The sequence below is a fragment of the Scyliorhinus torazame genome, chromosome 6, assembly GCF_047496885.1.
Source record: "Scyliorhinus torazame isolate Kashiwa2021f chromosome 6, sScyTor2.1, whole genome shotgun sequence".
NCBI classification, from domain to species: Eukaryota; Metazoa; Chordata; class Chondrichthyes; order Carcharhiniformes; family Scyliorhinidae; genus Scyliorhinus; species Scyliorhinus torazame.
In genome coordinates this window covers 304,372,607-304,387,100 of record NC_092712.1, presented here as the reverse complement: position 1 = coordinate 304,387,100, position 14,494 = coordinate 304,372,607, and the positions used below count along the sequence as shown (strand labels likewise).

The following is a 14,494-nucleotide window of genomic DNA, read 5'->3' as shown; positions in this document are numbered from 1 at the left end:
ACTAGTAATCTGGAAATGGGAGAACAATGATTAATGAAGGAAAAGACAAAATTAGACAGGAGTAAAGGAGTGAGATACAAATATACACATGAACATGCATATAAATGTATGAACTAGAAACAGGAGTAGGCCACTTCGCCCTTTGTGCCTGCTCCACCTTTCTATGAGATCATGGCTGACCTGATTTTTAACTCAACTCTACATTCCCATCTCCCCCCCCCCATAACCTTTCACCCCTTTGCTTATCAAAATTCTATCTACTTCTGCTTAAAAATATGCAAAGACTCTGCTTCCACAGAAGAACAGAGTTCCAGAGACTCCTCATCTCTGCCCTAATGGGCGAACCCTTATTTTTAAACAATGGCCCCTTGTACTAGATTCTTCCACAAGAGGAAACATTCTCCCCACACCCACCCTGTCAACACCTCTTTGGATCATTTTGTTTCAATCAAGTCACCTTTTACCCTTCTAAACTCCAGTGGATGCAAACCTAGCTTGTCCAACCTTTCCTCATAAAACAACCCACCCATTCCTGGAATTAGTCTAGAAAACCTTCTCTGAACTGCTTCTAATGTATTTACATCCTTGCTTAAATAAGAGACCAATACTGTACTCCAGATGTGGTCTCACCAGTATCATGTACAGCTGAAGCATAACCTCTTTCCTTTTGTAATCAATTTCCTTCACGATAAATGTTAACATTCTATTAGCTTTCCTAATTATTTGCTGTATCTGAATGCTAGCCTTTTGTGATTCGTGCACTAGGACACCCAGATCCCTCTGTATCTCAGAGCTCCGCAATCTCTCACCACTTAGATAATATGCTTCTTATTGTTCTTCCTGCCAAAATGGACAACTTCACATTATACTCCAGTTTCAAGGTCTTTGCCCACTCATTTAACCTTTTCCATCCATGGCAATATGTTACCCCTATTTTATGAGCTTTTATTTTCTGCAATAGACGTTGATCTGGCAGCTCATGAAATGCCTTCTGGAAACCTAAATACGGTACATCCACCAGTTCCCCTTTATCTGCAGCATATGTTGCTTCTTCAAAGAACTCCAATAAATTGGTTAAACATGATTTCACTTTCACAAAACCATGTTGACTCTTCACGATTAGCCTGAATTTTTCCAAATGCCCTGCTATATTGGGCGTCATTCTCCGACCCCCCGCCGGGTCGGAGAATGGCCGTTGGCCGCCGTGAATCCCGCCCCCGCCGAAGTCTCCGGTACCGGAGATTAGGCGGGGGCGGGAATCGGGCCGCGCCGGTTGGCGGGACCCCCCGTTCAATTCTCCGGCCCGGATGGGCCGAAGTCCTGCCCAGAAATTGCCTGTCCTGCCGGCGTAAATCAAACCTGGTATTTACCGGCGGGACCAGGCGGCGTGGGCGGGCTCCGGGGTCTTGGGGGGGGGGGGGGGGGGCGCGGGGTGATCTGACCCCGGGGGGTGCCCCCACTGTGGCCTGGCCCGCGATCGGGGCCCACCGATCCGCGGGCGGGCCTGTGCCGTGGGGGCACTCTTTCCCTTCCGCCTCCACTACGGCCTCCACTATGGCGGAGGCAGAAGAGACTCTCCCCACTGCGCGTGTGCGGGAAACTTTCAGCGGCCACTGACGCTCCCGCGCATGTGCCGGGAAACTGTCAGCGGCTGCTGACGCTCCCGCGCATGCGCCGCATTTCCGCGCCAGCTGGTGGGGCAACAAACGCCATTTCCGCCAGCTGGCGGGGCGGAAATCCCTCCGGCGTCGGCCTAGCCCCTCAATGTTGGGGCTAGGCCACCAAAGATGCGGAGCATTCCGCACCTTTGGGCCGGCGCGATGCCCGTCTGATTGGCGCCGTTTTTGGCGCCAGTCGGCGGACATCGCGCCGTTGGGGGAGAATTTCGCCCATTGTCTTCAATAATGGCTTCTAACATTTTCCCGATGACAGTTGTTAAGCTAAATGAGGAAGAGATGAGGAAGCGGAGCTGGAAAACAAAAGAAAATGTAATTTGAAAATGGTTTTAAGGGATGTGTGAATAATGGATCGCCTTTATCTGATACCCAACCACTCCTACTCTAGTGCTTTTTTGTATCTATTTTATCAATAATAATGTAGTCTCGTGTCCTGTGAATGTATTCTCTTGGTCCTAAAATTCAGACATTTGTTTTCTATTTGCCTTTTCCTCTCTGAATGCTCGTGATGGAAATTAAGACTTGCTTCACCCTATCAAAAAGTCATAATACTGACCCCTGGGGGACACCACGGTACAATCCAGTCTGAACAAACTCAATTCACATCACTTTATGTCTCTTAGCTAATTTTGTGTGCATGTTACCAATGTTCCTTTAATCCCATGGGTTTTCTCCTACAACTTGCAAACTTTTTAAACCTAAACTTTTCTGAGAATTAACTACTACTTAATTTACCTACTTGTTTCCCATATTTCTCAACTGTGTCGATGGGCCTTAACCAAGGTTCTCAATGAAAACAAATCCTTTTCGAGCATAAAAAACTTTAAAACCAATATTACGTTTCTTTCTTTATAATATGGTCCCTTGTTGGACAGTCATTTATGTTTTTTGCCAATCAATCAGTATTTGCCCACTGCATCTTCCTATTTATCAGAAGACCAAATATAGATTAGTCAGCTGCCTTTTGTCCACAACCATGAACTGGACATCCTATGACTTGCCACTTCGAATTTTCCTCCTCTCCTCGTAGGAAACTGCATATTTTTGAGCTTCTATGTTCTCCACTTAAGTTGAATTGAAATTTCAGTTCAAATTATCATAGAATTTACAGTGCAGAAGGAGGCCATTCAGCCCATCGAATCTGCACCGGCTCTTGGAAAGAGCACGCTACGCAAGGTCAACACCTCCACCCTATCCCAGTAACCCCACCCAACACTAAGGGCAATTTTGGACACTAAGGGCAATTTATCATGGTCAATCCACCTAACCTGCACATCTTTGGACTGTGGGAGGAAACCGGAGCACCCGGAGGAAACCCACGCGCACACGGGGAGGATGTGCAGACTCCGCACAGACAGTGACCCAAGCCGTAATCGAACCTGGGACCCTGGAGCTGTGAAGCAATTGTGCTATCCACAATGCTACCGTGCTGCACCAAATGAAAATTGCTTATTGTCAAAATAGGCTCCAATGAAGTTACTGTGAAAAGCCCCTAGTTGCTACATTCCGGCGCCTGTTCGGGGAGGCTGGTATGGGAATTGAACCGTGCTGCTGGCCTGCCTTGGTCTGTTTTAAAAGCCAGCAATTTAGCCCACTGTGCTAAACCAGCCCCTCATGCTGGTTTGAACCAGGATTTGCTGGTAAAATAACGGTGAGTTAAAGCCGCTCACTATTAGTGTGTTTTAAAAAAAAGAAAGCCGTCAATTTGTGATGAGGAAGAGATATGCCGTGAGTTGTGAATCTTCACAAATTAATCATGAAAAGCTGGATTTTCACCAAAAAATGCATTAGATTCGCAGCAGAATGTTAGGGCTGTTACTTCAAGACCGAAGGAGTTCTTTAATGTTCCTGCAATGCTATTCAAACTTTTAGGTCCAAAGAGGGAACAAATGCAAGATTCACTAATGTCGTTCAGGGGAGGAAATCTGCCATCCTTACCTGATGAGGCCTACATGTGACTCCGGACCAGCGTCAATGTGATTGACTTTTAACTGCCCCCGAAATGGCCTAACAAGCCACTCCGTCGTAGGTACCTCACCACCACCACCTGCTCAAATATAGTTAGGATGGGCAATAAATGCTGGCATTATATAATAATCTTTATTGTCACAAGTAGGCTTACATTAACACTGCAATGAAGTTACTGTGAAAAGCCCCTAGTCACCACATTCCGGCGCCTGTTCGGGTACACTGAGGGCGAATTCAGAATGTCCAAATTACCTAACAGCACATCTTTCGGGAATTGTGGGAGGAAACCGGAGGACCCGGAGGAAACCCACGCAGACACGGAGAGAATGTGCAGACTCCGCACAGACAGTGACCCAAGCTGGGAATCGAACCGGGGGTCCTGGAGCTGTGAAGCACTGTTAGCTGTGCTAACCACTGTGTAACCATGCTGCCCATACACCGGTGATACTCACATTCCAAGAATGAATTTAAAAAAATGAAATTGTGGAATCCCCCTCCTGCAGGCCTCACATTGATCCTAGGGTTTAAAAAAAAAATTCTCCCCACACCCCACCCCTCCCAAATCCCCATTTCCTTTTATTTCTGTCTCATTTTTTTCCACTCTTTTTACTTTGCTTTCTGCATATAACTTGACACTATTTCACTTATTGCCTTCTTCACTTAGTTTCATTCTCAATTCTTAAATTTCATTTGATTAGAGTGGTTGACTTTGTGTTTATGATATTTATCAAGGTTTCTGAAGCCCCATTAACCTCCCTATGATCAGCTCACACTTGCAACAGTTTGCGGCACAAAATTATTAGGAACCGAAAGATGAGGGAAAATAAATCAAACGTCGTGTCCCTCTCCAGCAAATTCTAAGTCAAAATGTCTGGCTTCCCTCCTGGTCATGCTGTGGCACTCTCATTTGAACCTTTAGCTATTTCAAACTTAATCTCAACCTTTTGTTTCTTTTTTCTCTCATTAGCGTTCCACTTTGTTCTCTTCTATTATCTATTTTGCTTGCTTTATTTTCCCCCATTGCCATTTCACAGCCTGCCCGAGATGACTATTGCATTTCCTATGGTTCTTTTTACTTTTTCCTAACTATAAAAAAAGTGAATGAACTCCTAAACCCAAAAGCTGCCTCTTTGTAACAGCATTTAATGCTTCTGTCCTTTTCCCCTTTCCTGGGGTTTTTACTCATTCCCCTCTGTTTAATTCTTTTGTACAGACGTTACCCTTGCTTTCTTTGCACTTCCCGATACAGGGTCTCCAGTTGCATGCCACTGTATCCATTTTTTAAATATAAATTTAGAGTACCCAATTTCTTTTTTCAAATTAAGAGGCAATTTAGCTTGGCCAATCCTCCTAGCCTACACAATAGTGGGGTTGAGACCCACGCAAACATGGGCATGTCACTGTATCACTTCACTTTTTCCATACTATGTATTTTGACCAACTTGTTAATTCATTATTAGATGAAGCCATGAAGGCAGTCCCGTGGTTGCAGTTTATTTGGATATTTGGAAAGCAGCCTGCAAAATGATGCATTTCAGCCTTTTAAAGAAGAATTCTAAATGTGTGCCATTAGCAGAAAATTGGCCAGAGTATTGAAAATTCTTGATGATGGGCAGAGGCAATATAAAACACCAGTTGATTTTGGGCAGAAGTGACCATTGTTGATCTGGCAGAGCTGGCCCTGGTTTTCCCCTGTTCACTATTTCGTGAACCATTCAGAGGAGAGTTTGTCTATTATGACAATGAAATGAAATGAAAATCGCTTATTGTCACAAGTAGGCTTCAAATGACGTTACTGTGAAAAGCCCCTAGTCGCCACATTCCTGCGGCTGTTCGGGGAGGCTGGTACGGGAATTGAACCGTGCTGCTGGCCTGCCTTGGTCTGCTTTCAAAGCCAGCGATTTAGCCCTGTGCTAAATTGATATAAAAATGGATAATTACATTAAACTATATTGCCAGACAACTATCATATCCAAGGTTGATGAGATTCAGTTGAGACAATGGATTAATGAATGAAAGTCAGATAAATTTTAACATAGTTAAATGTACCTACCATTTTTCAATTGGAAAGCTGGCCATGTTCCATTCGGCAAAAAGTGGCAAAGAGATTTCTGAACAATAAAACCTATTTCAAAATAAAACATTCTAAATGTAGTTATGAGATTGATTAAAACTAACACGTGTATATATAAATGATCAAATTTGTTGTCTATTTTCCCAGAAACCACTATGATTAACAGTGTTATACTATGTTAAGTGACCAGAGAGGTAAATAATTTTTTTTTAATGTAAATTTTAGAATACCCAATTATTTTTTTCCAATTAAGGAGCATTTTAGCAATGTCAATCCACCTAACCTGCACATCTTTGGGTTGTGGGGGTGAAACCCACGCACACACTGGGAGAATTTGCAAACTCCACACGGACAGTGACCCAGGGCCGGGATTCAACCAGGGTCCTCGGCGCCGTGAGGCAGCAGTGCTAACCACTGCACCACCGTGCCCCCCAGTGAGGTAAATAATGTTGGAGCTTAACGATTTTACTTTTTTACCTCATGGTGCAGTAGTTCTGAGCCAGTTTTGATTCGTGCTCTAACAGGTTGAGTAGTCTCACCATAGGTTGTATTGCGGCCACTAGAATGTATTTTGATATCGCATGGCTAATGCTGACAAATATCGGTCATATTTGGCCTTTGCTATGGGATGCTCCTGAAATTCCAATGAACTCCGATTCCAATGTGCTCAGTTTTGAGAACTGAGTTGAAGAGAGGAGTGTCGAAGGGGTAAGAAAACCTGTAAACTTCGGTTGCACCGAGGGACGAGACAGGGGTGTCCCCTGTCCCCCCTGCTCTTCGCACTGGTGATTGAACCCCTGGCTATGGCACTGAGACCCTGGCTATGGCACTGAGAGAGTCGAGGAACTGGAGGGGGTTGGTGCGCGGTGGGGAGGAGCATAGGGTGTCGCTTTATGCGGACGACCTGCTGCTGTATGTGGCGGACCCGGTGGAAGGAATGCCAGAGGTAATGAGGATGCTTAGGGAATTCGGGGACTTTTCGGGGTACAAGCTCAATATGGGGAAGGGCGAGCTGTTCGTAGTTCAGCTAGGGGACCAGGAGAGGGGGATTGGCGAGCTCCCACTAAAAAGGGCGGAGAGGAGTTTCAGACATTTGGGGGTCCAGTTGGCCAGGAACTGGGGGGCCCTGCATAGGCTTAACTTTACAAGGCTGATGGAGCAAATGGAGGAGTTCAAGAGGTGGGACGCGTTGCCGCTGTCCCTGGCGGGTAGGGTGCAGTCAATCAAAATGACGGTGCTCCCAAGGTTTTTGTTCCTGTTCCAGTGCCTCCCCGTGTTTATCCCAAAGGCTTTTTTCAGGCGGGTTAACAGGAGTATAATGGGGTTTGTGTGGGCGTGAGGGACTCTGAGGGTGAGAAGGGTGTTCCTGGAGCGGAGTAGAGATGGGGGGGGCTGGCGCTGCCCAACCTCTGTGGGTACTACTGGGCCGCCAATGCGACAATGGTGCGCAAGTGGGTGATGGAGGGGGAGGGGGCTGCATGGGAGAGGCTGGAGACGGCGTCCTGTGTGGGTACGAGTCTGGGGTCGCTGGCAACGGCGCCGCTGCCGTTCCCTCCAAGGAGGTATACCACGAGCCCGGTGGTGGTGGCGGCCCTCAAAATCTGGGAGCAGTGGAGGCGGCATAGGGGGGAAATTAGGGCCTCGGCGTGGACCCCATTACGGGGGAACCACTGGTTCGCCCCAGGAAGAACAGGTGGAGGGTTTTCGGGGTGGCACAGGGCTGGCATACGAAAGTTGGGGGACCTGTTTGTGGACGGGAAGTTTGCGAGCTTGGGTGAGCTGGAGGAGAAGTACGGGCTCCCCCCGGGGAACACCTTCAGGTACTTACAGGTAAGGGCGTTTGCCAGACGGCAGGTGGTGGAATTCCCACGGCTACTGCCACACACAGTACAGGACAGGGTGCTCTCGGGGGGGGGGGGGGGGGTTGGAGTGGGGAAGATCTCGGAAACTTACCAGGTGATGCAGGAGGAGGAGGAGGCCTTGGTGGTGGAGTTGAAAGGTAAGTGGGAGGAGGAGTTGGGAGAGGAGATCGAAGAGGGGACATGGGCAGATGCACTAGGGAGGGTGAACTCTTCCTCTTCATGCGCGAGGCTCAGCCTCATACAGTTTAAGGTGCTGCACAGGGCACAAATGACCGGGACAAGGATGAGCAGGTTCTTTGGGGGTGAGGACAGGTGTGTTAGGTGTTCAGGGAGCCCAGCAAATCACACCCATATGTTCTGGGCATGCCCAGCGCTGGAGGAATTTTGGAAGGGCGTAGCGAGGACGGTGTCGAGGGTGGTAGGATCCAGGGTCAAACCGGGCTGGGGGCTCACAATATCCAGAGGAGCCGGGAGTGCAGGAGGCGAAAGAGGCCGGAATTCTGGCCTTTGCGTCCCTGGTAGCCCGGCGAAGGATTCTCCTTCAGTGGAAAGATGCGAGGCCCCCAAGCGTGGAATCCTGGATCAGCGATATGGCAGGGTTCATTAAATTGGAGAGGGTGAAATTTGCCTTGAGAGGGTCGGTACAAGGGCTCTTTAGGCGGTGGCAACCGTTCTTAGACTTTCTGGCAGAACGATAGACATTGGTCAATGGCAGCAGCAGCTCGGGGGGTGCGGGGGGGGTTTACTTTATTTTTGTTTATGTTATTTACACTGGAAGGGTCTGAGGGGGTGTATACACCTGTTGTCTTAAGTTGGGGTGTTAATGTTAATTTATTATTTAGGTACAGGGGGAGGGGTTTGGGGGGTTGCTTTTTTAGATTGTGTTTTGTACTTAACCCTGTTGGGTTCTTTTTTCTTTCTCATTTTGTTATTGATATTTTATGAAAACCTTTAATAAAAATTATTTTTTTAAAAAAAAAGAAAACCTGTAAACCAAATATCAGACTCGGCTTTTACCATTTCTGTTGATCTAGAAAAAGACATTTTCAAACAACGAACACTGATAAGTTAATTGGGAGAAGAATTTTTGGAGCCCATGGTTATGAGGGAATTCAGTCATTTGCACTCCTAGAATTGCTAAACAGTCGGTCAGTATTCATTATGCTCCCATTGGGATTCCTGACTTAACATTAATAACATTGATGGGAAACTGCCGGTCAGGTTGATAATTCTTTCTGATGGTTTGAAACTCTGTTTTCAATTTTGACATTGAAAGAAGGAATGAATGAATATTTGCTTTGGTAATTTGGTTAAGTTAATTGCCTGCATTTTTCTCTCAGGCTGAACTGGGGTTAAATGAACACCATCAGAACGCAGTCATCAACTACATGCGCTTTGCTCGTTCAAAAAGGGCTCTAAGGCTGAAAACTGTCGACTCCTGCTTTCAAGATCTGAAGGACAGTAGGTGAGTATCACTTCTATCAGCTGCTGGTAAGAAGAATGAGTGAATTAATGATCTGACATCATGTATATGCCACCCCTTCTATCATGTCTGCCCTGTGTACCATCCTCAAGAGGCACTGCAGCAACTCATGGGCGGCACGGAAGCACAATGGTTAGCACTGTGGCTTCACAGCGCAAGGGTCCCAGGTTCGATTCCCGGCTTGGGTCACTGTCTGTGGGAGTCTGCATGTTCTCCCCGTGTCTGCGTGGGTTTCCCCGGGTGCTCCGGTTTCCTCCCACAAATCCCGAAAGACGTGCTTGTTAGGTGAATTGGACATTCTGAATTCTCCCTGTGTACCCAAACAGGCGCCGGAGTGTGGCGACGAGGGGCTTTTCACAGTAACGCCAGAGTCCCATTGTTCAAGCAATTGGGTTTAATGGTTCATCGCAAGCTGAATACCTCGATTGATTGTCTTGATGCCTTACTAATGGGAATAGGTCATGTGGTTCCCTCATATTCCCGTGGTCACTGTCCTTCATTGGTCTTTGCAGATGCGGTCTCTCAATCTCAATGGATAGGAATGTGGAAGATACAGTGATGCAAATTGGATAGCCATCTTTGGCTGTGAGCTCAAATCATCGTTAGTCTCATTTAAAAAAAAAAGTCTAGGGGTCCTTCCAGTTGATTCCCTTATTTCCTCTTTGCTTTCACTGTTATCATTTTGATCCAAGGATGCTCAATGGACATAGATCTTTTAAAAAACAAAAAACAAATTTAGAGTGCCCAATTCATTTTTTCCAATTAAACGGCAATTTAGCATGGCCAATCCACCTAGCCTGCACATCTTTGGGTTGTGGAAGCGAAGCCCACGCAAACACACGGAGAATGTGCAAACTCCACACGGACAGTGACCCAGAGCCGGGATTGAACCTGGGACCTCGGCGCCGTGAGGCAACAGGGCTAACCCACTGCACCACCGTGCTGCCAATGGACATAGATCTTTAGGTTGAGCAGGGAAAGAATGATGTGCAAACTCCACACGACAGTGACTCAGGGCCGGGATCGAACCCGGGTTTCAGAGCTGTGAGGCAGCAGTGCTAACCACTGTGCCACCGTGCTGTCCAACTTTGGGTGTTTTTCTAAGAATTATTATTTTTTTTTTAAAAATTGTTTTGATTCAAGTTTTTCTTGAACAAAATTTTACATAATCAATAACAAAAAGGAGAAAATTTAACAAACAGGTGGTTATAGTCCATTTACAAAAGAAGAGTATACATTCCAAACACAGTTCCCCATCGACCCCCCACCTTAATGGGTCAAATTAGGGGCAATTTAGCGTGGCAAATCCACCTACCCTGCACATCTTTTGGGTTGTGGGGGCGAAACTCACGCAAACACGGGGAGAATGTGCAAACTCCACATGGACAGTGACCCAGAGCTGGGATCAAACCTGGGACCTCGGTGCCGTGAGGCAACCGGGCTAACCACTTGGGCCACGATGCTGCCCCCTAAGGGAATGCACCTTGATGGTGTCTGGACCATTTCCGTTTTGAAGGTAGCCCTTTGTTCAACTACAGCTTTTCCTGCCAACCTTTCATTCCAGTCTAATCGACCCAACTCCATTCTTGCTCCATTGTAGTACCCCCCCCGCCCCCCGGATTGCTGCTGCTGACCTTTCAACGTTTTGCCAGAAAGTCAAGGAGCGGCTGTCATCGCCTGGAGAACCCCAGCAAGGACCCTCTCAAGGCAAACTTTATCCTCTCAAGACTGAGAAACCCAGCCATGTCACACTAACCCAGGTCTCTACACTCAGGGGCTTCGAGTCCCTCCACATTAACAAGATCCATCTCCGGCTACCAGGGAAAGGCCAGGACGTCGGCCTCCTTCGCTTCCTGCACTCCCGGATCTTCCGACACCCCAAATATCGCTATCACCGGACTCGGCTTTACCCGAGCGTCCAAGACCTTGGACATAGCCTTTGCAACGCCTCGCCAGAATTCTTTAAGTGCTGGGCATGCCCAGAACATATGGACATGGTTTGCTGGGCTCCCTAAGCATCGCACACACCAATCCTCCACCCCAAAGAACTTGCTCATTCTCACTGTCGTCATGTGTGACCGGTGGACCACCTTAAACTGAATTAGGCTAAGCCTGGCACAAGATGAGGAGGAATTAACCCTGCCCAGGGCGTCCGCCCACAGGCCCTCATCCAGCTCCTCGCCCAGCTCCTCCTCCCACTTGCCCCTTCAGCTCTTCCGCCGAGACATCCTCTGCCTCCTGCAGTTCTTGGTATATGTCCGACACCTTCCCCTCCCCTACCCAGATGCCAGAGCCCACCCTGTCCTGTATCCTGCGGCGGCGGCGGGGGGGGATAGCAGTGGGAATGCCACCACCTGTTTCTTCAGAAAAGCGCAGACTTGGAGGTATCTAAAGGCATTCCCCGGGGGCAGACTAAATTTCTCCTCTAGCGCCTTCAGGCTAGGAAAAGTCCCAACTATAAACAGGTCCCCCATCCTTTTCATGCCCACCCTATGCCATCTTTGAAACCCTCCGTCTATCTTGCCCGGCACAAATCTATGATTATGACGTAGCGGGGTCCAGATAAGAATTATTTATTAATTTCAATTGTTTTGCCACTCCAAGTCAAGTGGGGACTGATTTGACCGCGCACAAGCCCAGAGGGTCGTAACAAAAGTTCAACTCGGGTTTTCAGCCGCTGAAGTAAAAATCATTATTTGCCATAAAGCACATTTTTGTGCCAAGAGAATCACAGACTTTACACTTGTGACAATCAAGGTGTCCTCAGATCAACCAGCAGTCTTTTGCACCGGATGGACGTTCACACCATCAATGCGCGGCTGTATGTGACCACCAGTCTGTGCAAGATATCCTGGAGCTCACATTGCCCATGGGTCTTTACACCTCTGCACTCAGTCAGTGGTGAATCTTTGAGGCAAGAGCGACCCTCTGAGGACATAGCTTCTGACACTAGTGAGGGGCCCTACCACGGATGCGAGGAAACATACAACCACTGCAACATGAACACGAGCACTCATTGAGCAAGCCATTGGGTTCCTGAAGATGTGTATCAGCTAGGATGTGCATGTCTCGTGGCCCACTGCACCTTACACAACATGGGGCTGCAGGAGGAGGAAGGTGAGGACCTTCCTCCACTGCATTCTTTGAGCATGTACTTGCCATGTCTGAAACTCCATGCAGGTGGATATTCTTTGCATGAAGGTGGATATCAGTGCAAAGGCCTGAGTTGTCATGGCACTCATAATAGAGATGGACTCTTCCAATCTCTCTCCAAGCATAACAGCGCTTCTGGAAGTGCTGACAGAGCCCTAAACATTTGTTGTTGCTGCTCCAAAATTGTCATCCTTGTGGATGACACCCCGTGGCTTAGCAGCTTTGTCCAGCTTAGCAGAACTTGGAGTGTCTGGCACCTTCCAACGGGGATTTTGAATTCCTATCGCCAATGCCTGCTCCTGTTCACTGTGATGTGTGTTCCCCATGTGACAACATCGCTATGTGCCTTTGAGACCCCCCCACCCAAGTTGTGTGTATCCACGCTGATGGTGGATGTGCATATGTCCTGTGTTGGTTCTTCAGGGCGCACAGCCTCCCCCGAGGACTACAATTTCCCCTTCTATGCAAGTTCCAGATTTCAGTCTTATTGCACAAAAATACCAAGTCAAATCTGCGTCTGCAAATATTCCAATAGCTGTCTCAAACTTGGTGTTGAAAAACGTCTGTCAGCATCCTATTTTCCCATGGGCGGCTCGGTGGTGTAGTGGTTAGCACTGCTACCTCACCGCACCGAGGACCCGGGTTTGTTCCCTGCCCCGGGTCACTGTCTGTGTGGAGTTTTCACATTCTCTCCGTGTGTGCGTGGGTTTCAGCCCCACAACCCAAAGATGCGCAGAGTAGGTGCATTGGCCACACTAAATTGCCGCTTAATTGGATAAAATGAATTGGGCACTCTAAATATTTTTTTTAAGCATCCTATTTTCCTATCATCTTAACTGGATAATGATCATTGTTACGAAGGAGTCCTAAAATGTAGTAGGAAATTAAATACATTTTGTTGTAGAAGAAAAATACAATTAAAAGCAGATTTAATGTTTAATGAATTGGAAATACTCTGTATTCTAATCTTAATTTTTTTTGTAACTACCAGACTGACTGAGGACACTTTCACTGTGGATGAAGTGACGGAGATGCTGGATGGACTGAAGATTGTGGTGCACAGTGAGGTGGAGTCTGAGCTCATCAACACGGCTTACACAAATGTGCTGCTTTTGCGTCAACTGTTCTGTCAGGCTGAGAAATGGTACCTGAAGTTACAAACAGACATATCTGATCTGGAAAACAGGTGAATCATTTAAACTTCTCAAAAGTGCAAGACTATTAATATAGGTGTGAAAAAAGTAATTCAAATTTAAGAATGGACAATTGGATGAGCTCAGAAAATGTGTATGACAAATTAAATGGACGGCACGGTGGCACAGTGGTTAGCACTGCTGCCTCACAGTGCCAGGGACCCAGGTTCAATTCTGGCCTTGGGTGACTGTGTGGAGTTTGCACTTTCTCCCACTGCTTGCGTGGGTTTCCTCCGGGTTCTCTGATTTCCTCGCACAGTTCAAAAGATGTGCAGGTTAGGTGGATTGGGCCACATAGTGTCGGAGTGGTTAGCACTGCATACTCACGATGCTGAAGGCCCGGGATCGATCCCGGACCTGGGTCACTGTCCGTGTGGAATTTGCACATTCTCCCCGTATCTGCGTGAATCTCACCCCCACAACCCAAAGATGTGCAGGGTAGTTAGATTGGCCACACTAAATTGCCCCTTAATTTATAAAATTAATAAAATTGCTCTTTAGTGTCCACAAATGTTTAGGTTAGGTTGTGCTCTTTCGGAGGGTCAGTGTGGACTTGATGGGCAGAATAGCTTCCTTCTGCACTGTGGGGATTCTATGACAAAGCCAGTGGCACAAAACATAATAAGAGAAATACTATAATATGCAAATAGGAATAAAGAGAGATGTAATGATAGTTAAGCAGGTGTAGCAAAAATATCCACAGTGAAATAGAAAAGGATTGTATAAATACTTTAGGGGAAACTGTATAATTTTGGGTTAGTGGTGAAAGTACTATAGCAGAACAGTTTAATGCATGCTTTGCTTCGATACCTGCGCGCTCGATGCTGGTTTGAGAGGCAGAGAGCATGTGGACTGGAGCTAAGCAGTGTTGGCCAGGAACAGGGCGGCTGCAGTACATGGTAATTCGGGTGGGACAGAAAGTCAACTCCAGCTAACTGACAGAATGTAGGCTTCACGAGGCAAATAGTAATAGATCAAAAATGGTTGGGTAAGAAGACTGAAGAAGCATTTTGAGTGAGTTTTTTTTATTGGTAGATTTTGCTCAGTTGTATTTCTGTTTGATGGTGACCCAAAAGGGTTCTGAG

At 47.0% G+C, this 14,494-nt stretch overlaps 1 protein-coding gene across 1 annotated transcript in view; it reads left to right on the top strand.

Annotated features, from left to right (window-relative positions):
- The window catches only part of lztfl1 (leucine zipper transcription factor-like 1), an 82,409-nt gene that overhangs the window by 14,712 nt on the left and 53,203 nt on the right, over positions 1–14,494 (top strand). The window contains exons 2-3 of the mRNA XM_072509969.1: positions 8,921–9,045; positions 13,208–13,402. Coding sequence (XP_072366070.1) covers positions 8,921–9,045; positions 13,208–13,402 — 320 coding nt within the window. The remainder of the gene's footprint in view (positions 1–8,920; positions 9,046–13,207; positions 13,403–14,494) is intronic.